We start from the raw sequence: 27729 nt of genomic DNA, 5'->3' as shown, positions 1-27729 counted from the left end.
ATCTAGCCATTAGCAAAAACCCACGCGTTGGATCGAGAACCGATTCTGGGCCTCTGCGTTTCGGGCGAACGTCTGAATGATCCCTTCAGTGCCACAGCCGGTCTCCTTCCTCGCACTTTTCCAAGCTGAGCTTGTTCTCAGTTTCTACTGATTTCGATCATTGACGTGACGTTAAGCTGCACTCTCGTTTCCTCTACCTCTAATTTAGCTTCTCTATTTTCATACAGACTCTCCCGTAAAACTTGCAGTGTTCTTGTGATAGGCTTAAGGGTATAGCAGGAAGTGGCTTAATCACAAACAGTGAAAATAAACGATGTTGAACTGACGTCCATTTCATTACGCTGTGTTTATGTTTGAGAGTACGGTACGAAAAAAAAACATTTTGGGTTTAGGTTGTTATAGAACATAAGGTGATCGCTCTACATACGCGCATGCATATAGAAATCACCAATTCCCTATTACAACTTGATTAGTGTACAATGCGTTACGCCGTTTTCAATTTCCGCCATGTGGTAAAATTAAGATCACTTGACGGTGAAGAATGTTCTCTCAGAACACCCAACATTTATTAAGAACGTCCAAAAGAACACAAACCCACAGCTGTCACCTCTTCGAACCCCCGTTCTGAGAAGAAGAGATACAGGAGCCACAGAGGTTGACGCTACAGGTGGCTGAATCTCTCTGTTACATCTTTGCCCTTCCTGAGTACAAGGTTGGAGATAAAAAATCTCGAAACTTCTTAGCCTTTCTATTTAAACATCATTTCTTCTGTAACATTTGGCCTGAGCAATTTGACTTCCAAATATTATACAACTGCTTTACCTACAACCGTCTCTTCAGTTAGAAGAGCATTTTCTCTGTAATCATTATGAGGGTAATCAGTTCCTTTTCCCGTAACCATGTTTACATGGCACAAAATTTACTGCAAAAAATAAAATTATTTGAATTTTTATAGCCTAAACACGTACCGAAACAATAGCATCATTTTCTGTGGGCTTTTGTTAGTTAATGATTTGAAACTGTTTTCCAAAATGTTTTATAAGACAAATCCGTAAACATATTATGGCCTGAGACTAATTACTTTTTTATTTTTCAACATCATCAAAATGTACGAATTGTGCATCCCAGCGACAGATGAAAATGTTATTTAAAATAAATTTGTATTTAGACGTAAGCCGTAATATGTTATTGTTTGTCTTACAAACTGTTTTGAATAAAAAATTCCGATCACGCATTTGAGCTACAAAAAAAATGCAAATATGAGTAACTGTGATTTCAGTGACAAAATTGTACCGATAAACTTTCAACTGCGCGTCGAAAAAAGTAGACCGCAAATGTGTCACAGTTTGGCGGATAAAAGAAATAGGAAAAATACATATAGTATTAACGGTCGCTAGGAGATATGTTTAGTACTGGGTATACAACAAATACTAATCGACACTAGAAGTATATGATGCAAGTTATTAAATGAACTAACATTGCTGCTGCTCCTCTTTTTCCCTCCAGCTCATTCACAAAGCTATCGCGTAAAAATTTCACAAAAATGAATGGACTTCGAGAACAACGTAGGAGACTCTTGGTGATCCTTTGTCGCGAAATAAGAAAAGGTCCTATTGCGTGTGCCGAATGGCATCTGCTTCCGTGGTCAAGGACAATAAGCGCGGGTGACGTACTGCCTCTCGAATCGAGTGAGGGAAAGATTTTTCATCATCGTTATTTGTTCTGCCAGGCAAGAGAGATGATGCCAACAATTCTTCATCGGCACACTGTGTGCTAAGGTTCTTTGTTTGATTTTGTACTGCTCCGCAGTGCCTGGAGGAGTAAGTTCATAAATTACAGCAAGTGATAATTCGCTCATTGAACGGGAACTCTACTTTCGATGGTATTTCGGAGGCCAGCATGAAGAAGAGCAGGCCTATTACAGTTTACTCTTTCCATCCTTTCGCTAACAGAGCTTCGGTCCACATTCGACCGGATGATTAAGGATAGTTGTGGAGATCCCTTGTTATTCTCGGCAAGGATTTGTGAACGATGTGACAGACTTACGGCTTATACATTTTCTCTGTAACAGGACACAAACGAAATCATGTTGGATGCAGTCGGTGGTATGATCATGTAGCGAAATGTTCATTATCCAGCGGAGCTTGGGCATTTGCACAGCATGTAGGTTTCTTTCATTGCGCGTTTTAATCAACCAGTATTCGATAACATACAGCAGAATGGGAGGACGAACGTCTCATAAGTCTTGGCCTTATGGAAACTGGTATGAGCTTCCTCCATCGCATCCTGGTTGCTTAATACTATCCTCTTTATTATCACTTACGCTGTTATCAATTTGTAAATAAGAAACAAGGCACCAAATGGGTGCTTAAGGCACTGGACGCATATTGGGGATAAGTGCGCTTAATATCCCCATGGGGTCATCAGTTTTAGTTTTTACGTAGTTTCTCTGAATTATGTCAGGCGTGTATTCTCTATTAAACCGGGGACCTAGAAACGACGGAGAGGCTTCGTTCGCCGTAGCCCTCAGTGGTTCACAACCCCACAACAAGCCACACCAGTCCACCCACCCCTCCCCCGCCCCACACCGAACCCAGGGTTATTGTGCGGTTCGGCCCCCAGTGGGAAGACGCGGGTGGTTCGCTAGGTCGTCTCCACTGGTAGTCGACCGAGAGGGCACGAGCGTGGTATCTTATCGTGCGGCGCGGGTGCCATTGCGTCTGCAGCGTGGCCTTGCGCCGATTCCGCCGGTGTTAACTTCAATTGACGGCCTATTGGCTCTGCTAGGGCCAGACGACTGCCCCAATTCGGCGGTCACTTACATCTTTTTACCAGCTTCGTTCTTCCCTGAAAAATTCCGTGTCCCAAGTACGCATCGTGGATTCAGGGCCGGAGGAAGCGAATATGGTGACGTCTCTGGCGGTCTTCCTGGTCATAACTGCTTCATCCTAACTATGGGAAGCTTCGCACGTTGAGCTTGCAATACAAAGCAGTAACCCCAACAGGAAATTATTTTCTTCTCTTTTTTAAATGCTCGTTGTATTTGTCGTCTGCTAAGAGAGCGTGTATGTCAGTCTCCATCGCATCTAGCAGATTTTACCTCATTACCAACAGCGACCCCACGCGAGCTAAGCAAAAGTGTAGTCTGTTTTTATTTTTTATTTTTTTAATACAGATTTTTATTTAAGCCGGTCCAGAGATGACGACATGCTAAAAAATTTCCGAACACCATATCGGCTACACTACTTTTTCTTTTACACACTTTATACAGTCTTCCATAAGTGATTGTTAACTGTTTTGACTTCTGAAGGTTCAGGTTTATGATTAGTTGATATTATTCTCCACTTCTGCATCTTCCATTCCCTTATTCACCATACGGTACTGCTTTTTTCCTCTTAAGTTGTCAAGTAACTAGAATTTTTTCTTATCCGTCTCCGATACCAAATTTTCCTTCAATGAGATTGTACAGCTGACAGTTTCTTCTGAATAACCAACCGATCCAGTCGGATATCATCCTGCACGTCAAGACCGACATCGATCTTCATCCTCCAATTCTTCTGGACACGTCAGCGTTTGAGATATTATCTGTTCATTTTACCTTTTTTCCATATGTTTTGAGTAGGTGGTGCCCTACAGTTCTTAAACATTTGAACAACGTCATGATTTACCCATTATGTAGAATGCCTTCGTTCGTAATGTTAATACTGACAGTTAATATAACATGAGTGAGTGCACTGTGTAGCACATTCTTATGACTGACAACGAAATTTTTTTACTATTTGACAACAGTGACGACTTCATGGATTTTATTATTTGAAGCCATTGATTTTATCGCCTAGTATGAAGTTATAAATGTTTCTATGAACCTGATGATCGTACATGGGCCGAAACTGGTTGTTCAATAAAGAAATTTTATCAGCAGATCTTGGCAGTAAGCCATGACGTTCTTCTTACTTTTCCCACTTTATCGAGTACATCGTCTCAAAAATTTCCTGATATTTCCTTGCTATTTTTTTTCACTGGCCAAGTTGCTGAGCCTTATAGGGAAACGTTCCAATTGTAAGAGATCTGTAAATCCAGAGACAGTCTACTGATCACAAATAGTCTCTTTCGTATGAAATGAGCCTCGTTCTAGTTTCCATGTTGCTAAACACATCTTTTGTGCCTAGACTTCATAAGTATATGAAGTGGTTACACTTCACAGTGCCTATTCCCTACTAAGGTTGTCAGTGGTCTTTCTCGCTCAGACAGTCTCGTTACATTTGACTTGTTTATTTATTATTTATTTGTTTATCTATCCGAGACCAAAAGGTCACTAAAACACAATATAATCCCAAACTCACAGTCTATTATTAATGGCTAAGAGTTTTTCTCACTTTGTGAGTACAGTGTTCAGCAATCAGAACAGCATGGTCATTCGCTGCAGACAAGTATTCCACGACATAGGGTTCGCTCAGATTACTGAAAACCAACAAGAGTTCAGTGCCATTCCTGTCTTACCCCTCACTAATAAAGCTCATTGTCACTGATACCCTACTTCTTCAAATTAGTGTTGCACCTTGCCACCCCCGTTCTCAATCTGTTGAGCGTTTTCTAAGTACCGTGTTAGAGAAGGCAGTCTGATGGAAGCTTCTCTTTTGCTGTCCATAAACCTCCAGCGGAATTTGTGCTCGACAGCTCAATTCTGCGGACTTCTGCTGATGTTGGAACGGTGCAGTTGTAAGGAGGAACCTTACTCTGGATTTCAATCGAGGGGATAGGAGTGAGTCCCAAACGATGGATACCTTGGATCTGTTTCTCGCTTCTTCTTTCCAATTTCAGCTGCTACCCGTCTTTTGACAGTTGGAGCTGCTAGTACTATAAGCGGAAAGATCTTAGTGACTGGAGTACCCAGTGACTCTGCGGCCTGTCTCATGAAAAGCCACGTCATCTTGATTAGCATGTACAGAGTTTCTTCCTATCACCAGCCTGTTAGTCAAATTTTGGAGATTTTCTTTCTGACTTGACAGTATGTCTTTATGAGTCTCCTTCCGGCTGCAAAATCTCTTACTCTTGTACCACCACCGCGTTACATACACACAATTATGGTTATTGGCTTCAAATTGCTGCCCTGACGCTTATCTCGTACCACCTAGACAACTGTCGCCTGACAAACAGACATTTGAAAGTCGCAGAAGATGAATGCAGTTGTCTGAGACGCACGACGCAGGCAGACTCGTTTGGAAAGTTCGTGACCGACCAGGGAGAAGGCACTTGGAGCGCTTCTACGGTTCGCAGGCCAGGCTTCCCAGTTTTATTAAGCAAGGCCCCAAAGCCGCTTATCTATTCGTAGAATTCTTTCTGCCTAGCAGAGGAGAAAGTCCCGACTTCTTAAGACTCTCAAGAGAAATGAAATAAGGGCAGCGGCATTTCTGAAGTTTGCTGCACCAGTATTAGGTCACGTGGCGACCCTTCACTTTCTGGAGACGAACGTGCACACAACAGCCGCCAGAGTTCCAGAGTAGGCAGATTACGGGAATTGTGTTTTACATCTGGCCCCAGACAATACGGTACCGAGATTTGCCAGTCATCCATTCGGACACTGAAATTATGTATGGCCGTTAGGATATTTCCATATCTGCGTAGCAGAATGCTTTTCTTTTCTTCAAGGCTGTTCTCAGATGCCTTTCCCACGAACTTATACGCTTTACATTACACATTGTTGTCACGTGTGTGCATTTATATAAGATTGCACTTACAGAAGTCGCCGAACGTGTGCGAACAAGGGTAGTACCAATGGTAATACGCGTATTTATGAGTGTCCCAGAAATATAGTTAAATTTTAACTCGATCTACGACGCCAAATACGCCAGGAAAACGGCTTTAAAAATTCCAACAGCAGCTGGCAAAGAGGTATATAAGCATTCCTTTTTATGAAACTTCCTGGCAGATTAAAATTGTGTGCCGGACCGAGACTCGAACTCGGGACTTTTGCCCTTCGCGGGCAAGTACTCTACCAACTGAGCTACCCAAGCACGACTCACGCCCCATCCTCACAGCTTTAATTCCGCCAGTACCTCGTCTCCTACCTTCCAAACTTCACAGAAGCTCTCCTGCGAACCTTGCAGAACTAGCACTCCTGAAAGAAAGGATATTGCGGAGACATGGCTTAGCCACAGCCTAGGCTTCAACTACCGAGACCCGTACCTATCCCATGATGAGTTCAGCTGGGAGCCGACACCGAAGAGCCAGCACAAGTTATGCCCATCAAACTACCGTCTATCCCAGGAATCTGCGATCCAGCTGCTCCAACTTGACGGAACCGACAAAGACATATTTATGTTTGGAATAAGTGAACCACCGTAGCGGTTTGCTGTTAGTGTGTTTAATTACCACTGAATAGTGTGGGATTCGTACTGTGATACAAGGAAATGTGTCATTTACACAAAGTATAACTCGCAATATGGAGCACTGAAAAATAAACCAGTCGCATTGACTATACTGTTCACAAGTTCATCAGCCTAATTATGTAGGATTAATAGAAATTTTTGAGAGTCTCGACAGAGAGCGATAATCATCACGAGTACCTTTAGTGAGCGCGACAGGCTCACTGAGATGCTCATCAAATTCCATCCTTCTCCTTCTTCGCCTTTTCCCGTTTCTCTACAGGGTACGTATTTTCATATGGGTTGTGGCAAAGTTAGTAACAGTTGGTAACAGAATGCCCATCCTGACGCCAACTCCCCTCCCCCCCCCCCTCCCCTCCCCACCGGGACAGAATCTGTGTTCTACAAATTTCTGCTTCCAGAGTAAATCGCACGTGTTGGGTGTGAGAACGTTGTCTAAATGTTTCCGTAGCGCGTATCTGAGGCGGGACGTGGGTACCAGGCCGGTATTTATCTAGTTGCATGTGGGAAATCATCTGAAAACCACATCCAGGCTGGCTGGCTCACCAGTCCTCGTCGTTAATCGACGAGGTGGATTCGATCCGAGACAGGCTCGTCTCCCCGAATCCTGGAAGCAGCGGGTTAAAGCGCTCGGCTATCTGGGCGGAACTTCCTCAAATTACAGTGACAGACGCTAAAAGAGAGGTGTTGTGCGCCACAGAAAGGTTTCTTCTGTGAACGAACGTTCCGAGAAGAATCAGACAGTTCATTACTCCCTCCCTTATTCATGCCACAAAATGACTATGGCGGGAAAATCAGAGAAGTGAGAGCTCAAACGGAGTTTTATCTACAGTAGTTCTCTCCACACTCTATTCGCAAATAGAACAGGAAAGACGAGAAACGAAAGTGGTATCATAAGCACCTTCCGCCACACACCGAAGGTGGCTTGTGGAGTTTATAGCTAACAAGGAAACGTCGACTTGACCTCCTATTTTAAGGAGAAAACAGTACACTTGCAATATATCAGCCTCAGCAATCGATCCCGCGCGAAAATTTGGTTCATAACTATGATGTTTCCAGAATGAGATTTTCACTCTGCAGCGGAGTGTGCTTTGATGTGAAACTTCCTGGCAGATTAAAACTGTGTGCCGGACCGGGACTCGAACTCGGGACCTATGCCTTTCGCGGGCAAGTGCTCTACCATCTGAGCTACCCAAGCACGACTCGCGACCCGTCCCCACAGCTTCAATTCGACAGTACCTCGTCTCCTACCTTCCAAACTTCCCGAGTACGAGTCTCGGCCCGGCACACAGTTTTAATCTACCAGGAAGTTTTATATCAGCGCACACTCCGCTGCAGACTGAAAATCTCATTCTGGAAACATCCCCAATGCTGTGGCTAAGCCATGTCACCGCAGTATCCTTTCTTCCAGGAGTGCTACGTTCGCAGAAGAGCTTCTGTGAAGTTTGGAAGGTAGGAGAGGAGTCTGGCAACCGAGGAATGGCTATGAAATGAAGTTAACGATTTTCCATTTACAATTTAATCACACCAATCACGACGAAGAACAGCGCATCTCCTAGAGATGTACTTCAGTTTAACAGTGCCAGCTTTAAAATCCAAAGGAAATAACGCACGACAGAGATTCTTTCTTTCTTTCGCTTACGCCATAGTCCCACAGCGATCGCAGGGTCGGCGCGGTTAGAACGGATTTGGCAAGGTTAGTTTTAGGGGTGGCCGGATGCCCTTCCTGCCGCCACCCCGTACCCCCAGGGATGGAATCAGTGTACCCCAGCTGTCTGCATCTAGTGTAAGTCGTGAAATAGTGCGAACGTGTTTCAAATGTCTGCGACGCGTGTAACTGAGGCGGAACGTGGGGACCAGACCGGTATTCATCTAGCGGGATGTGGGAAACCGCCTAAAAACCACATCCATGTTGGCCGGCACACCGGCTCCCGTCGTTAATTCGCAGGGCGGATTCGATCCGGGGCCTACCCGAGTCCAGGAAGCAGCGCGTCAGCGCTCTCGGCTACCCTGCCGGGTCAACGCACAACAGAGATGTTAACAATTAAATACAACTACGTGACTAGGGGGGGGGGGGGGAGGCGCACAATAGCCCTCGGTTCGCTGTGGGGCGGCGGTGGGGTCAGTGGACTGCTGTAATCCGTTGTGAGGTTCTGTATCACTGAGGGCTACGACGGGGACGAAGCCTCTCCATCGTTTCTAGGACACCAGTTCAATACATACATACATGCATACATACATACAATTTCTATGGTTGTTCAGAATATGTTCTGACTATTACTCGCTTGGATAAAATCATTGTGTGGAAATTTTAACCCGTATTATTCTCAAAGGGACGAACTCGATAGATGTAAAAGTAATTACGACCTTCCGCGGTGAAAAAAATTTGTAAGATTGATTTCAGCATTTAGTATTTCGCTCTGGACAAATGCGCCCATGTTGATGGCGTGTTCATTGATATTCGGAAGGCATTCAGCAGAGTTCTATTCTGTTGTTTATTCACTCGATTTAGGACTCTTACAAATTTAATTCTTTCATGAAAACATTCCTACATTTCAAATGCGGTGGCGGCTCGTAACCATGCATTCCACACATTCCAGTTTGCGAACCTATGTGTACTGGAATAATTTTGCTTCTATTATCGGATACGTTCACCAGTGTCAGTTTTCGTGAAAAACTGTGATACACCCGGTACATCATTCTGTACTGCTAAACGACACGGAAACCGCACGCATTTGCAGGTTCATTAAGCTGTATAATCTTGTGTTAGAAGTTTAACACAATGAGACAAGTATTACAGTTAGAAACTGTGTGTCTGTCTCGAGGCAACGGAACTCACGGCGCACAAATGCTAGGACTTTATTTACCCACCATTTGAGAAAGAGAGCACTTAGCAACTACCAACGAACTTTACAAATAATTTCTAACCTTTTTGAAACTTTATTTCGCTGCCAGCTCCCACAAAATGTGAAAGGCAAAGAGTTTATCGCTCAGTACACTTCCGATGTTCATGCGGTAAAACTGCAGCATCGGGCATTACGTTTTAATTTCTTATTTCTTTGCTACTAACTCTATTCGTAACACACTTTGCATCCGGTATCTACACATATCACTGAATGTACCTGCAAAATCATATCATTGTACGGCACATAACGCAGGAGATAATGACGTCATAAACATTGAGATGCGTGAAAAAGTTGCTTTTGCTTAAAATGGAACACAAATTACCCACACTATATTCATCCAGTATTTCATAAAAAGAGCACTCAGCGACTTCTAACAAACTTTAGCGTAATTTCAAACCTTTCCTAAACTTTTACTCGCTTGCATGCTCGAAGCAAATATTTAACACATTAACTCATCTGCAGCCAGATGTTTGAAGCTGTTTTACCCATGTGAGTTCGATTCTTTTAAAGAATCGCGGATTCCTCTGAGCTTTGCGCCCCAAGCGCCCGCTTGGCCTTTAAACCGGCCTTAACGTCTCCATCATTACTCTAGTAGAGTATCTCCTCCTTCTTTCCTTATGGGTTTCAGGTGCGGACATGTCGCTTAATTCTAAAGAAATAATTCTGTTAGTATCCTCCCTTAAATCGAGAAATATATTACGCAACTTTCTGGGAAGTGGAAGATAGAATCTGCAGACCAGACAGATTCATCTGAAGCGATGTGGAATAACCGCATATGACACAACTTTGCTCCGTAGGAAATGGTTAAAATTCCATTTCCTGTTCGGTCACCATACTTCAGGCTCCCGCAAATCAAAATCGATCCTCTATGGTAAGGAAACCGAATCAGAAAGTCGCGGTTTCCCACGCAGAAAAAACTGCCTTCTTTATTTTCAGCACCAACCTTCTGTTGGCTGAATTATATTTCTGTGCGCCTTTCGCCTGAAGCTCGCCCAGGGTCTCTTAAGAGCGGCGTCGTATGTTGTGCAAACCGTGTCTCTTGTGCACTCCGATCTCTAGGTCTGGGTCAACACAGAGTGCACGATCGAGTGTGGAAACTCATTTATCAGTTTGCGTAATAGATGATTACACTCTTTTACTTCACAGCTATGTTCATTTGCTCAGCTTCGATGTGTGTGCTGAATAACACTGAATGTGGTTTAACTTTTCTTCAAACTTCATGTTGCTCTTTTCTCACTTCTCGCTCTTTCCTGAGCGTCATTTCGCGGTCCCGTACTGCCATATAAGGAAGATGTTGCATTTCGAGCTGATAGGATCCGTACGACCTTCCGCGTTGTCTTCGAGAGTGAAACTTTGCGAAGGCAACTTTTATTTTAGAATACCGTACTACAAGGCGCATTTTTGTGCCTGTGGGTTTTTATTTGTATGAAAAACCACGCGTCTTGTAGCATTTATCGTTTTTATTGTGATCCATGTTTAATCTCCTGGTGGGCTTGGGTACCTTGAAAAACACTCTAGGCGGGCGGGTCGCCCACGCAAGTTCTGCTCGCAAGAAGATGGCCGACCGAAGTTTACTACACCTGCCGCAAAAGCGCTGCTGACTGGAGGCGTGCTGGAAGTTCTGCGAGGCAAACGCGAAACCCAGACAACTCACAGTCACGGGCAGCTTTATGCGCGAGCTTGTATCTGATATCAGGCGTGTTCTAGCCTTCCAGTCCCAATATGCGGTAAAAGCAGGGTGTTCCGTTGGCTAGCCCAGCATTGTCTCGCCCTCGTGATTTAGCGGGCATTTTTTCTTTTTTTTTTCTCATTTTCACACACTGGTAACGAAATTCATATTTTTAAAGTGTCGCCAGTGGCTAAGTCATGTAAGCTATTTAGAACTGACACATACATGTTTTACTGACATTCATTGTTTACCTAATAGGCCTAGTAAACGAGCTCCACCGAAAACGAAAACGCCCTGAATCAGTATAGGGGAGAGTGTTGTAGCTTGATACACTTTCCGACTTTCTCCTCTAGCCAGTCGCCATGTAATACATGGTTAATATATTTTCTAATTCCATTTTTAAATGATGGCATTCGCTTTCTATGTGCTGCAGTCTTTTTTTGCGAAATTATAAAAATTACTTCGGAAAATTAAGGTTTTTCCAAATGTGAAAAATGTTCCAGGGTACAACTTGGTCAAGTACCTAAAGACAAATATTCAATCTCAATTTAAAAGCACTACAATCAAGAACAGCTTCATAATATTGTACATAATCGCATATCTCTTACATTATTACTCTACTACACACCAAAAATCAATAAGTGAAATCAAATTAAGCAGAAGTATTATCAAAAACCATCCACATGTTTAATACACTTTGAAATAGAAGCCAATGGAAAATAAAACAAATTTCCTCCATTTTCAAAACAGGTAAAATTATTAAGACAATAAAGAAGATCAGTTCATTTGCAAGTATCACATGTTCAATGGTAAAAGGTCTTGCACTGTTTCAAGGTACAAGATGGTGCACAACCAACAAAGCATGGCTCAACTGTCCACATGTTATAGACATAGATCTACAAATATGTTGCATTTTATCCAGCATAAAAGTTTGTACGATAGCTGAGGAGTTAAAAATTTAATCCAAACAGCTTTACTCTATTATTTGGCACCTAAATGTATAGAATGCAAAATATTTACAAATGCTACACAAAACAGAACCTCATGTTTAAGAACAACAAAACCTGTAGAAAATGATGGAAGTTGCTTATTGTGATCTATAGTGCACATTCCTCCATGCGATTCTAAAATCAATCACTAGACTGAAGCACTGACCAAAAGACATCATGTTTTCCTAGGTACAACATCATATTTTCCTAGGTACACTATCCTCTAGGTAAAACACGCTCTGCTAACTGTTATTCAAAGATATGTATGCACTGAATTGATAACCTTTGACTTCTTATATTTATATGTTCATCAATGTGTCAATGTCGTTGAAGTCCGAGCAAATGTATCTTGACAGCCACTGAAAATTGGATGCAAAACTCATATATTGCATACTTTCAATGCTTGAAATTTTTATATAACATATATCTAATATGTGAGCTTCTAGAAATGACATGATTACCATTCAGTAGTGATTTACCTCAATGTGACATAGTAGGACCTACAGTTGGAATAATAAATCCAGCAACAAGAGTGTACTGGTATCCAGTATCTGTGATGATCTCTCTATATCACTTCAGGCAAATGCCAAAATGGTTCCTTTGAATATGGTAAAACTGATTTCCTTCCCCATCTTTTCATAATCCGAACTTTTGTGCTGTCTCTAATGACCACACTGTTGATGGAGCGTTAAACTCTGATCTTCTTTATTACTTCCAGTATCTGGGAGTGGGTGCAAGGAAGGGGGAGGTACCTACAATATATGGCAATTTTGTGTGGAATTACAAATACTTTTGATATTTCACTATAAATGGCACTGGTTGATGGTACACCTTTCACAAGACAATATCCAATACACTTTGTGGCTTTATTCACAGAAACCAGTCAGTGCGGTGGGACAGGATCTCAGTCTATGAAGACTTTTTTTCTAGGGAAGGGAGGAAGAGAGGCAGCCGCCATCCCTTGCCCCTCATTGGGTACACCCTTGTCTAATGGGTATACTTATTTCACACAACTTTAAATCCTTGAAATAATGAAATGATCATATGGAATTGTTGGCTGAGAGGTCCCATTCCGGTTCAGCCGCCAAGTGCAAGTCTTATTTCAGCCGGCACCACATTGGGTGACTTGCAGCCGATGATGAGGATGAAATGATGATGACCACACCATACCCAGGCCCCGAGCGGAGGAAATCTCCAACCTGGTCGGGAATCGAACCCGGGCCCAGTGTGTGCGAGGCAAGCATGTTACCACCCAGCTAAGGAGGCGGACTTTAAATCCTTGAAATCTTAACAAAAAGATCTATGACAAGGAAGGATCCTGAATGACAATATTTGACTGAAAATGATAAATCATATTGTATTTGGAAAACATGTTGTCTCATTTTCACTCTCTTCCTCCAGAACCAGTACACTTCCTGTAGCAGTACAGTCTGTAGCTTTGTGAGTACCGGTAAGTATCAGGCTACAGGTCCAAGGGCTTCAGTACAATCAGACAATGAGGACTTGAGTGAGAGCCTTAAAAAAAATCATTCTTTATAGTTTACAAGGTATCCTAAAAGGCAAGGAAAAAAAAGCAGTAACAGGGAATGAATTACTTCTGTCTCACAGGCACTATTTTGTTTCGTGCTTCATCGAACTTTCCTTTATTGTGTGTTAATTATCTCTGTTTCTCCCTGATTTTCCATTTACTAGCATACACAGTTACACAGAACAGTTTCATCATTCAGGAAGGACCACAGACTATTAATAAATTTCTCATTAGTTAACTGTCTATGCACCTTTAATTTAACAGACTAAAAATACTTCTATCTTGTGTCTCTACTGTTACTTTGTTTGAATAAACTGACAAAATGTTCACAAGACTACTGCAAAGTGTGTTCAAACATGAACAGTTACCAAAGAAAGGATCACAACCATCAGCAATAAATATTATAACACTCTTCACATTAAGACATAAACCAAGAACTCTCATCACAATCTTTTACACAAAAAAATTCGCAGAAATTCATGACAATCCAAAAGAGGGCATAGGCAGGTGTGTGAAAGTAACAGGGAACAGAATACACCAATATCCTCTATGAGACAAGAAACACCATCCTAATACTTGTAATGGACAAAATGTAAATGATAAGATAGTATATAGATTTAAATGATGAGGGCTGAAGTATGAATTAACATTAAGGGACGAGTTAGCTCATAAATTAGCAGATGTGTGTGCTGAAGATGTAGTGATAAGGAGATATTAAGAACAGTGAGAAACAGGAATCAAATAAAAAAATTGATGAATATATCCTATTTTTTTATACAACACGTACACACCATGTAATTATTCTTGCTGTGAAAGTACTGTCATCTAAGTTGTTAGGGAGATGTTGGACTAGTTAATTTTGATTACTTCCTACCACAGCTTAGTGTTTTCCCTCTTCCATTTGTACCCTGTAACAGTACCTTAATTGTTTAGTTCTTTGTTGTAAACATTACACACTCATCCTGTTTTTCTGTGCATCCCATAGAGCCTCAGCACACATGAGGAAAGACAAAAGGTTAGGCTTTAATGTCCCATCAATGACAAAGTTATTAGAGACAGAGCACAGTTAAGGATGGAGAAAGAAATGGGTTGTTCCTTTCTCAGAGGATAAAGCTTAATTATTGATTTAAGCAATTCTGGGAACCTACAGAAATCTAAATATTGATGGCTGAGCAAGAATTTGAACTCCCTTTTCTGCTGAATTTGAATCCAGTGTGGTAACCACTGCTCCTACTACCTTTGTCTGATATCTCTTCTTTCCACAGTAATATTCTTTTCTTTCTAATATCTTGATTATATGCTCCATTTATTTTTAATTAGCCTTTTCTTCTTTATGATAACATTTTCCTTCCTGTAATGAACTATTCTTTGGACTGTTTATAATCCTTTATGATTAATCTTTGGTTTATTCCCTGTTATTACTCTTTACTCCTTACTCCCCTCTGTATAATCACATTACTTCTCTGGTTACCAGTACCTTTCTCACTTCAGATTGTTTTGTTTTTCCCTCTTTCCACCTCAAAGTGTGGCCCATATAGTAACATGATTCAGCTTACATTACTTCTCAGCAAAACACTGATATTCCACATGAAGTATAACTGTTGTTACACTTTAAATGCAGTGAACTATAAAAACTATGTACTTGGTCTGAACGAAAAGAGAGAATCTGTAACAAAAAGAAAAGCTACTGCTTTCCTGATACCAGATTAGCTTGTACATGTGCTAAGCTACCAGTATGACAATGTGCATGGGGTATTAACATGTCACTAATGGGGCAAGGCTGTGAGATCTAAATGAAAGATATTTTTATGTCATAGAAATCATAACTCGCACAGTCATGCTCACTGAATTGATGTAGTTGCAAAACAAGTAGCAGACTATCTGCTGATTTTTACAATCATGGTTGAGCCTAAGCTATTGACAACTTCAACTGTTATGATGACTAATTATGAACATGGGTTCCTATGTAACTATCTTGTTTTTTAAGTGACTCAGTTGATTGAATAACTCTGGTCACACACATAACTCACACCCATGTGTGACTTTAACAGCTAGAAAATGTGTGTTTGCTATCACAATAATGGTTTAGTGCTTATTATGAAGGCCTCAGGTGTTATTCATTACATTCTGTGACTGCCAGTTGTTACATGTAATTTTGTACAGCACTTTGTTAGTGATTACTTTGTAACCAGATATGGCCTTGTTCTGTGCTTGACAGTGTCAGGATAATACATTTGAAAACAATGCATGGATGTCTGAAATGTCCTATGTGATTAGTTGGCTCCACATTTATTTTGATCTACATATTACAATGAAGCATGACATTAAAAATAAGTAGAACATGCCTGCTCTTATACTTTTCTAACAGACTCCTCAGTTCATTATTATAATGAATATTCCCTCTATGCTGGAGCACCTTAGCAATTATTTCCTTATAAGAACTTATAGGTCCCCTTCCATTCAAAATAATTCTCTTAAGAGTGTTGTTCCTGACAGATTTTCATGCTAATATTCTTGTATATCTCTGAAAACACAAAATTGTGTTTGTAGCAGCCAGTGTACATACAATTTTTTCAATATTTTTGTATCTGTGCAACAAAGCTATAGCAGAAAATTTAAAAAGCAAGCTATATTTCAAATTAATTCATCTACATGCATAAATTTCCTGCAAGTCAACAATTGGAAGTTTCTGAAAGGCAAGAGATTAGTATCTTCCAAAAACCTCCATGAAATTCTTGAAAATAAATGCAAGATACATGTTGAATGAAATATTCTCAGACCTTATATTGTCTCAATAATTGATTAAGGTAGTATTAGAGATTGTCAACCATAAAAAGCACAAAATAAGCAATGGTATTGCATATCCAGTTATATGTTAACTTCGCTGACCCTCAAAACATAATGAAACTATTCGTTGGCACTGAGGAATTTATGAATAATTTCCCTTGTTCTATGTGGAATGCAATAAACCTATTGAAATTGTTCACATACCTCCATACTCTACACAAATCACTCTGACATACACTGCAGAAACATTTTGTTATTTATTTTGTTGGTGAATAATCTATTACCATCATCTGCAACTAGCCTTATTACATGGTTCACAGCAGGGTGGAAGCATTGAATGTGCCATCAATATCTTGAATAGTGTTACAGCAGCTGTGATGAGACATGATTTTTATCAAAATTTGGCGACTTGGCTGAGGCTTAATTTCAACTGCCGTATATATATATCCACTTGCTACAGAAATGCACTGTTAAATACTGTATTCAAAGGCCAGGAAGCCTGTGTGGGGAGTCTGACACTCACATAAGTTTACTCACCTATTTCCGAGAATGTCAGATTTCAAATTAAAGTAGCAGTTCCTCCATAACAGCAAAATCATTTGATTTCACCAATGCAAATTACTATAAAATTATAAAAAGTTGGCACACCATATTATTTGATAGTTCTTTCAGTCACATCTCTGCTCAGGTGTGTATATTTAAAAAATGTGTGCAATTTTAAATAGATATTTAAACATCAATATATTACCGGTATGCATAAAATCAAATTCATGCACAAACTCCACCCTCTGTTGATACTAACAGAATGACGAGTATTTGAATAATGAATGTTAAAGCAAGTGTCCAATAAGTGTGAGATTACTGAGTAATATGAGTGTATCACCTTTTTGGCATTTACCTAAAGGGTGCCACTGATGTATAATGGAGGTAAGACATACAAATTTTATGAAATTGTTGTTTTTGTTCTTTTGTGATAAAATATTTTTGACTAGTATAAACTTGGGAGATTTGGAATAAATAACTTTTCTATAAACATTTAGAAGTAAATTGGAATGATCAAATATGAGAGCATTTGGACTACTTTTTCAGAGTGGCGATATTTTCAGGTTAGGGCATATGTCACTCTGTTGAAACCTTTTCTAATTACATAATTAAAAAGTCTCTCCTTGTAAGAAAGTGTAATATCTCAGTTGACACATTATGAATGATTGCTGAAACACTACTCAACAGCTTCAACTACTGTGGAAAATAATTACTACATTTTTATATAAATGATATATTACTCATGCCACTTGCACATGGCTTCATAATTCTATTTGAGCTACATTTTATGAACTAAAATATTTATGATCTGTTCTTCAAGAGAAATTAGATTTTCTGTAATAATATGATGAAGAAAACAGTAAGGAAAATGAAAACATATATTTAGAATCTTGTAATTTCAGATTCAGGGGCTCATTTTTCAGGAGCTAAAGAGGATAAGAGGAAAAGTGTAAAAATGCAGAACTGTAATATTGAGAAGTTCCAATCAGTGTGGACACTTGGAAAGGGCAGACATTTAATTCACATGTTGGAATGAAAATGAATCTTTGGAGAGTAATAGCCAACAAGAAGCTATATAAAACTTGAAATAGTTTCATAGCTATTATTTGTAGTATCTGTTTGTTGTTACATTCTGGCAATAAACTGTTTTTAGAATCAAGTAACTACTGGCAAGGAAATGTTCTTTTATTTGACGTAGATCCTCATGTTTAATGGCAAGATGCATATTTCACATATGATATTAACATTCACGCTATTTTTGCTGGAAATTGTCATAATTTTTTTATAGACCATATTCAAAAGTATTTATCAGTTTTAAGGAATTAGGTAAATATATGTACTAAAGGGAGTCAATAATTCAAATTCAATATTATTTCTTGACAGCAGCACCTCTGTAAATAGTTTTGGATTTGTAAATAGACAAACATGGACATAGTTTTGAGGTTTGTGAAAATGACTGATTATTTTGATAATATCAAAAACTTCTTGTGATTGCAACAAAAGATACACATTAGATGAAATCTGTGTAAATTAATGGAATGAAATTGAAAACATCATGAAATTACTTATTTCATAATCTTTTCACCATCATTCCAGTAGATATGGTTAATTTTTCTTTGTTTAATATTATTCTTATGATAGTAAATCATGGGGCATGACAATAAATCCCTAATCCTTCACCTACAGGAAAATCTGAAGTCTGTGGTCAGTAATACAACAATTTACAATTGGCAGCTAATATTACAAATATTTTATGTATTTTCACTCATAAATAAGGATCTCCATTTCATTGCAACAACTCTGAAAAGTGTTTATGCTGTTATGTAATAATGTAAGTCAAACAGATTATGTTGATTTTTACTATCTTTCTAGCTTGGTGAATGTAGAATGTAAAATAAATATGTATTTCTATAAATGCAAATACACACAGGGATTGATCTACTGAGGTCTTTTTTTTTTCAGCTCATAAGAGCAATAATTTATTTATGTTCTCAGGAAGGCAATTCCACAAATTTAATGTCCTGAAGTGCTAAACCAATTGAGATCTAAAATAAAGACTTACCTTTACCTGGTAGGAGCTCAGTCTTGACCCGAGCATATGTGCATGCTGGAGGAACCGGTGGGATGGCTGGTATGCCTGCTGGAGGAGCTATGGAGCTAGGCGCTGACACAGGGGCAGAAGCCGAAGCAGAGGCTGACACAGGGGCGGGGTTGGGGGCAGGAGCAGGGGCTGACAGTTTCTCTGCACAAGACACACCAGCTCTTACTGTAACATCATGCAATAAAAATGTTTCAAAAACAGTGGCACATAGGCTTCATAAATAATAATAATGTCAATACAGATTCAGTTAAACAGTTATGTTAAAGTAGAACAAACTGAAAGAGGCACTCAAGAATCTGCAATTAAAATGCTTACATGCAGCAGGATTAGGGAAACAAAAAATTTAGCTCATGCTGACCACATGATGGTCATGCCTATATCATGTTAATGTATTAAGATTTGAATGGCATTTATTATCCCTTTCATGTATATTAGACTATAAAGGAAAAAAAGGATGATTAGTATTTTACATCCGACTGACAACAAGGTCTTTAGCTTATGCCACCGGTAGTCAATCTGGTTACTTCTACTGACTAGTGGTAATTTTAGCTTTTTTGGTGGGCAGCAGGCAGTATGGATTTTAAAAACATTTTCATTAGGGCTTCATAAAATTTTAACATAAGGTATTTGGTAAATAATTATTATTATATGCTTTAATTTTCTGTCACTCTGCTTTATAATTCTTTTAAAGTAAAGTTGCTTCCCTACTTTATAAATCACATTGCTGTGGAGCCAGTGGGCAGTCAGAAAATTTTACTACTAAGAGATATGAAAGTGCATGGTAGGTAAAAAAGGCTGACTCCCCTTGGCTTATACCATACTAAATGAGTAACACGGATAGTGAAATTTTACTTCTAACAGTACAAATGCAAACTGTCCTTAATTAAGTTGCCTGAGTTGTATTCTGATTGATATGTAGTAACAAAAAACAACTGTTATTGAATAATGTGTTACTGGACACTACCAGATGAAGTGTGTGATTCTAAGACATGAAGAATTAAATATAATGTAGTGAAATTTCAGATTCCCAAGTTCCCATATGGGATGTTTTACAAAATTAGTGAGGTCATGAAAGTAATCAAAATTAATTTTCAGTTTTAGTACATAATTGAAAGACTGGAAATTACACTACAGTTTGCATAATGTGTAAAATAAGGCCTCGAAAATGAGACAGAAAAGTTAAACTCAAATGACTAATTGGACAATACTTTCATTTTCACTGTAATTCATACTGGCCATATTACAGTGCAAAAGAACAGAAAACAGATAAAAATGAAAATGTAGAGGAAAGCTACTTATGCAGATCTACACTGTTGCAAAAGAAAATGTTTGTGTGACAGAAAGCTGCAACCAGCCATACTGTTCTTGAAACAATGTTTTATTGTTCTATAATAAGTTTTGGACTTTGGTCCCTCATGAGTCAATTTCGAAGATTTCTCATATACTTTTTTACATATTCATCTCAAGGGAACATTGTTCTTTATATATTACATTAGAGTGGCAAGCTTTCTTCATATAATTTATAAAGTGCATCTTTTTCTTGAGATAAAAATGCAGAAATTTGTGCAAGAAATCTATGCTTTCATCTGATAATGGACCTAGGCAAGATACTAGTTATAAAAAAATAAATTATTGGTTAAAAACATGTCTGTTGCAGTTTTCTTCCTGCCTAATATTTACAAAAATAGATAGAGAGTTATCAAGCCATCATGGATAAAATAATACAAAGAGATTTTCGGAAACACTGGGGAAAAATCTCATAATCTATTTTTTAAGAAATAAACTATACAACAACTTGGTCTTTGTTTATTATGTACATCAAGATGAAGATTAATCCAGAAGAGTTCTCAATAGATTGTTCTCACAGTTCTTCTGTGTCAAATGATTAAATGTTGATGCCTTATGAGTAATTTTCTCTCAGTCATTGTTAAATAATAACTGTTGTGTGGTTTGTATTGTATCTCATGCCCATAGCATACCCTGCAATATTATGATGGTGTCAGTGGTGCATTACCACTGAATTAATTTAATTTGTGTCCTTACTATGTGTGTTATTTATAACTTAAATTTTGGTTACTTTTTTTAACAACATCGTGTAAGAAACTACCTCATTGTATGATAATACAGATATGACAGTAGTCACATGAGTAAAACTTGTGATTGTTGTCCAGTTAAATAAAATAAAGATAAAAACTATTAAATCAGCCATACTATTCTCCAACAGAACAATTTATGTTGTATTTCAAGAGATGTAGTGGTGCTATATTTCACATTTCTACCTCATTTGATCGCTCTTTACTGACTGAGTTCTGCATAACACGAATTTTTCTGGTTATACAAGAGAAGTTGCTGATGGGTCTGAGTGTATGCCATCTCTCTGCAACATAAGTCATTTATTGTTGGTTCACTGTTCTATACATACTCTGAGCTTGGATTCATTTGGGCCATTTTTTGTGATTATTTAGGATGGCTTCAGAATTACCCATAAAATAGAAACCAAGATTATTCATGATTATTAGAAAAATTGCTGAGAATGTAAAAGAAAATACACATTTACTTGATGTGCTCACAAGAAAGAACATTTTGTGTGTGTGTGTGTGTGTGTGTGTGTGTGTGTGTGTGTGTGTGTGTGTGTTTTCGTGTGCGGGAGAAAAGGTGAGTTACGGGAAGGTAGATAGAACAGATAACAACTGAAACTTTTTCCAAGATATTATATCTTCTGAAATGTCAGATGAATACATGGCACAGAGTGCTCTGCATATCCTCCAGTTATCTCAATTTTCCTTTAATATACCAGTCGATTATGTATTTAATGAGGTGAGATTATGGCTTAGTTTCTATAATACAGCACAAATTATTGTAATTCTCATTACTATTATCTTCACTGTGTTATATGTTTCTAAGTTCTTCATCCTAAAAATTTCCCTTGAAACTTTCACTGAGTTAGATATTGAGCTAATATGTGTATGTGTACTGATTTTTATCATCATCATCAGCCATTTGACATCCACCCCTCAATATAGGCTTCTTCCATTTATAATGGTCAGCAGTTTTTTGCATCCATGTCTCCATGTTTTCTAACATCACCTATCACCTTCCATTAGATAACTGTAGCAGACTATTGTAATCTGCCAAAGAACTTTCTTGGTCCATTTAACTCACAGTCTGCTGCAATCTGGTGAGGAACTTTCTTGGTCCATTTACCACCTATTCACCTGGCTTCATGTTCCATCAAACTCTATTTCTTTTTCATTATAGACATAATTATTTATTTCACTCTGACCAATTTGTTTGTCTTCTTGACTCTCCTAGTAATTTCTAGCCTGGATCTCTTGATTGCTTGCTGAGAAACTCTTAGATTTTGACTGGTTTTTGCTTTAAAATTCCATGCTCCACTAAGTCAGAATGTGTAATACACTTTTAAGTTTTCTAGTTATCATTGAGAGATCCAGAGAAAACATAACAAAATTAATACTTAGCCTACAGAAAACTCTCTCATCATCAATTAGACGAGATAAAATTAGCTTATTTTAAAAATCTGTTAAAAGACTGATATTCTGCTCTCAAAAGATGGGGGGATGATCAGCAAAGGTGATTATATTAGCCTGAGAATAAAGCAAAAATTCATATGGAAATGACAGTTTCATAAACTTCTGCAGAAACTGATTTATGTGATGATTAGCATCGTATTAATGTCTGCTGACTTTTGAATACAGTTAAGCTGGTGTCCAATGTTTATTTAGTACCTACCCATTAGTAAGCATGGTACATTTTATTATTTCTATGTTTTATTACATTTTACATAATGTTTGCTTTTTAAAGATTGTTACATTCATAGTAACTGAAGGCTATATTCTGTTTCTTTTCATAGATCTGAAAATGATGGTTAGTCAATGGATACTTGTAATCAACAAACTATAATTTTATTTTTTATTGCAATCAAGTCTGTTGTAATTTTTTAACAAATAATACAGATAATTTTATCTCCCGCACCTGACAATGTTGGATATTACAAATAATCAATTCTCTCTCTCTCTCTCTCTCTCTCTCTCTCTCTCTTTCTCTAAATGTCTCATTCTGTGTCTTATAACTGATTTGTCTAGTAGTATTTGATAAACAAAAGAAATATGAAATTGATAAAAATGCCCCTGTAAAATGATTATTATGATGATATATTTTCATTTAATTTTTCATTTACAGTAGTGGCTTTATAACGAAAATACACACTGATGTAAGCTGGAAGACACTGTGTGATGGAAGTAAAGAAATGAAAAATGAGCACTGTTTGTGGTGTATGAGGAGGCAGAGAAGTGATAGCAAGAAAGGAAACAGAAAGAGAAAATTTGAGTGAAAGATCAGGTATCATCACATGGAGGATAAATCAGGAGGACTTATTGTAAGAGTATTTGTGCTTGCAGCTGTATGCCAAGAGGAGGCAATATTCACACTGTATCATCAAAATATATCTACTTCTTCAGAACACTCTTATTCAGGTGTCAATGACCCATCTTGATATACTGCTGATATTTTAAACATAAAATTTAATCTTGCCTCAACAGAATATATCTAATCGGCCTTATCGTCAATCAGCTATATCAAAACTATTTCATTGATTTCTGTGTCAGTTTTAAAATGAGAAAAAATTTTATCATGCTGATATCACTATACCTAACATCCGTTAGTGGGGAAATTACACAATAGTGTTTTAGCAGCTGAATTATCACCACAAACATCTGTGCTTTGCATACACAACAGTTTATTACAGTTCTGAAGACTGGAATTAAATCTTAAAAAATTGGTCAATCATAGCTTTTCATGCCATCCAGCAGGTGAAAGAGATTTATGTCCTTTGTGCTAGTCCCTATTTTTCCTACAAAACAGGCAATTTATCCTAGCCACAAAATATGTAATAAATCACCTGAATGTATAAACTTTACTCCAAGATGGGACGTGAGACAGAGAGATGGTAACAAGCAATCAAATACCACATGTTACTGTAAGAAATTCTTTGTTCAGTGTGCATAAAAATAAATAATTGAAAAATTAGAGGGCTATACTTTAGGGAAATTGACTTCCTTACAGTCCAAAAAAGAATTACAAGGATCATAGAGACAGTAGCTCCCATAAAATCAAACAAGAGATTTAAGGTTAGCAGACAGTCAAGACTGTTTGATAGCCTTAGGAGATACATAGCAAAAGGCAGCATTATTCTTGTTTTATAATGAAATGGTAGCTGTGTGATGGATATTCCAAGAAAGCTGTGGGGATATTTAACATTAATCTCTAGTCACTCACCCACCATGATGTCTTTGCATTTAATTGGAGTATTTGGATTAATCTTTGAATTCTGCCATTTGAGTTCAAATAAACATGAGAGTCATAAGATGACATTACATACTTACAAATTTTGAAGAGAACTTTCAATACTATCCAGCCTATTTAGAATGTCTTGCTTTGTGAAATTCTATAAACAGATGTCTCTCTCTTTTTCCCATTTCTCCTCCCCCCTTATAAATGTCCCACCTCCTCCCTCCCTCCCTCTCTCTCTCTCTCTCTCTCTCTCTCTCTCTCTCTCTGTTTCATATATTTCACACAATTTCCTCCTCAATGCTCTTCTCATAACTGCCTATAGTGGGCCCTCACTTAGTGTCTCAAGTAACTGTTTACACTTTTTAGCAAATATGTAATTGTTACGTTTACATCTACATCCATACTCTGCAACCCACTGTGAAGTGCATGCCTACTGTAACACTATTCTGCTTTCTTCTGGTTCCATTCTCATATAGAGCACATGAAGAATGACTGCCTAAATGCCTGTGCATGCTTTAATTACTCTAATGTTTTCTTTTCAGTCCCTATGGGAGTGATATGTAGAGCTGTAGTAAATTCCTAGAGTCCTCACTTAATTGTGATACTTGGAACTTTGTAAGTATACTTTTGGAGGATTGTTGGCATCTGCCTTGAAAAGTCTGCTATTTTTGGTTATTCAGCATTTCTGTGACACTCTCATCTCTGTTAAACAAATCTGTGTCCATCTTCAATATCCAGTATAAGACCTTTTTGGTATGACTCCCACACACTTCAGCAAAATTGTAGGATGGATCACATGAGACTTTTGTAAGCAATATTTGTAGACTGACAGCATTTTCCCAGTATCCTACAAATGAACAATAATCTGCTGCTTGCTTTATCTATGACGGTGTGTGATCATTTCATATCCGCACAAAATGTTACATCCAGATGACTCATTGATACTCCGGACATAAAATACTACTTTTCTGTGTTTTGTGAAGTGTACAGTTTTAGATTTACAAACATATAAAGCAAATTGCCAAGCTTTACACCACTTTGAAAAGTTGTCAAGATATGACTGAATATTTGTGCAGCTTCTTTCAGCTAGCACTTAATTACACATAACTGCTCATGTGCAAAAAGTCTGAGGTTAGTATTAACATCATCTGCCAAGTCATTAACAAACAAAATGAAATGCAAGGGTCTGGCACACTTCTGACATATCCTGAAGCTACTTCTGCATTTGTTAGTTTCTTTCTGCCAAAAATAACATTTCTGTTGTCCACAGCAAGAAACCCTCAATACAGTCAAAATGGTTCAAATGGCTCTGAGCACTATGGGACTTAACTTCTGAGGTCATCAGTCCCCTAGAACTTAGAACTACTTGAACCTAACTAACCTAAGGACACCACACACATCCATGCCCGAGGCAGGATTCAAACCTGCGACCGTAGTGGTCGCGCGATTCCAGACTGTAGCGCCTAGAATCGCTCGGCCACTCTGGCCGGCTCAACACAGTCAGAAAGATCATTTAGTAACCCTTGTGATCATACTTTCATTGGTAAGTACTGATGCGGTACTGAGTGAAATGCTTCTCTGGAGTCAATAAACACTACATCTGTCTGTTTACCTTGACTCATGGCTTTCAGGATGTCATGTGAGAAGAGTGCAAGTTGGGGTTTGCATGACCAAAGTTTTTGGTATCCATGTTGGGTATCATGGAGGATGTCAGTCTGTTCAAGATACCTCATTATGTATGAACTCAGAATTCTGATTTTGCTATAACACCCCCAGTTTTAGTTTCTGCATCATCCGTGAGTGTCCTGGCACTAACTTTTGTGTCACTGACAGCTTTTACATATGACTGGAATTTCTTTTGGCATTTGTGAGAGGTCTTTTAATCAAAATATGCTACAGTACTCACTGAAGGATTTACACATTGCATTTCTGAAAGCCTGATGTATTTAATGTAGCATTTCTCTATCTATACGGCTATGCTTTGTTTTACACATTGTGTGTAATAGTTGCTATACATTTACAAAGACTGTGTACCATTGAAGATCTCTCACTTCATAAACAATTCTAGTATGTATCCAGTACTTGCTCAATTATTTTTCAAATTTGTGCTACAGTACTTCAACACACCCCTACACATAGTTAAATTTTTTGAGTCCCTCCTTGAAATATGACACTACTGCTTTTCATCTTCCTAATTGTTTTAGTTGTCATTCATACTTTTGTAATTATTGTTGTTACAAATGTGTCATGGTCACTTATACCAGGTTGAATGCGGACAACTTCAAAAAGGTCAGGTCTAATTGTTGTCTTTAGATCTAATGTATTTCTGTCACGAGTGGGGTTCCAAAGTATATGCTCTAAGTAATTTTCAGATAAAGTATTTAGTACTCTTTTGCAGGATGACTTGTCATGATCATCACTTATAAAACTGTAATTTTCCCATTCAGCTGCTGAATGACTAAAGTGTTCATAATTGATGACAGTATTCCTGGGGAACAAACTGGATGGTTATAATTAAATTGCAGCTACTTACAGAGGTCCAGTGTGGGCTGTAACTATCATATCTTAGTGAAACTTGGTAGATATGCTACTGTGTTAATGTGAAACCCATTTACACTGAAAAAAATTACTTCCAATTGTGACCACCAGGTGCAAATCAGGTGCTGTGAATGCAAGGAAGACGTATAAAAATGTTTACATATATAATGAATTAGGAATGGGACATGGGAACAAACAGTAAAAAAAGTGAGAAAGACATAGTGTCAATTTTATTATTAACTGCTGCTTACACAATTTCTTGAATATGAACACCAGAGATGTCAACGAGATGCTACATGCATAAAAACAACAGTTTTATGCAGCAGTTCTGGCAGAATCTAAGCAACGTGTAACTAGGATTTTAATAGTCTCATCTGTGAGGAGCATTTCTTTGGATCTTACACTAATGCTTCTTGGTCTCCTACAGCTAACATTATTTGGACTGGATGGAAAGTTGCCCAGTTTAGCAAACCTTTCTGAATGCCTCGCACACTGCATGCTACCTGGTTAGTGACTTCCAACATCTAGTGTACCCCTGGCACATTTAAGGAGACCATACAGTTGTCAACACTATGGCACAAGTCTAGTTAGTGGCAGCCTATTTTGTAACAGAATCTTTGAGGTACCTGTTTCAAGCACTCCACTTGATTTAGAACCTGAGAGCCAAAGTCAGTTGAGGGGGTAAAGCTGCAGGTTGTGAGCTTTGTTGAAATTCCATGAGGAAGGCTTCTCTTCTTAAATTTCTCTGCCAGTTGCTGGAAAGTTCCAACTATGGCCTATCAACCAAGATGGCAAGCATAACTTGTTCCAGTGTGCTCTGCAATATTCAGTTGGGTGCACACAGTTCACTCAATGGCTGCTAGAACATCATCTTCAACATCTTCAATGATGCCGCCAGGCACACATACTGAGTGCACAAGGTGATACTCCTTATTGTGTGCTGCCATTTCCCTAAAGGTTATCATTATTTAC

General features: G+C 38.5%; 1 protein-coding gene across 4 annotated transcripts in view; it reads right to left on the bottom strand.

The window, feature by feature from the left end:
• Window positions 1-27729, bottom strand: part of LOC126183472 (ecdysone-induced protein 74EF) — a 692094-nt gene that overhangs the window by 354914 nt on the left and 309451 nt on the right. For 3 of the 4 annotated variants that reach the window (XM_049925485.1, XM_049925484.1, XM_049925487.1), the window contains one exon: window positions 18871-19074. In XM_049925485.1, coding sequence (XP_049781442.1) covers window positions 18871-19074 — 204 coding nt within the window. The remainder of the gene's footprint in view (window positions 1-18870; window positions 19075-27729) is intronic. The other variant, XM_049925488.1, reaches the window with a different exon arrangement.

The sequence above is a fragment of the Schistocerca cancellata genome, chromosome 4 (assembly GCF_023864275.1).
Source record: "Schistocerca cancellata isolate TAMUIC-IGC-003103 chromosome 4, iqSchCanc2.1, whole genome shotgun sequence".
NCBI lineage: Eukaryota > Metazoa > Arthropoda > Insecta > Orthoptera > Acrididae > Schistocerca > Schistocerca cancellata.
The sequence above is the reverse complement of the archived record's forward strand: the minus strand, read 5'-3'. Positions and strand labels throughout refer to the sequence as shown.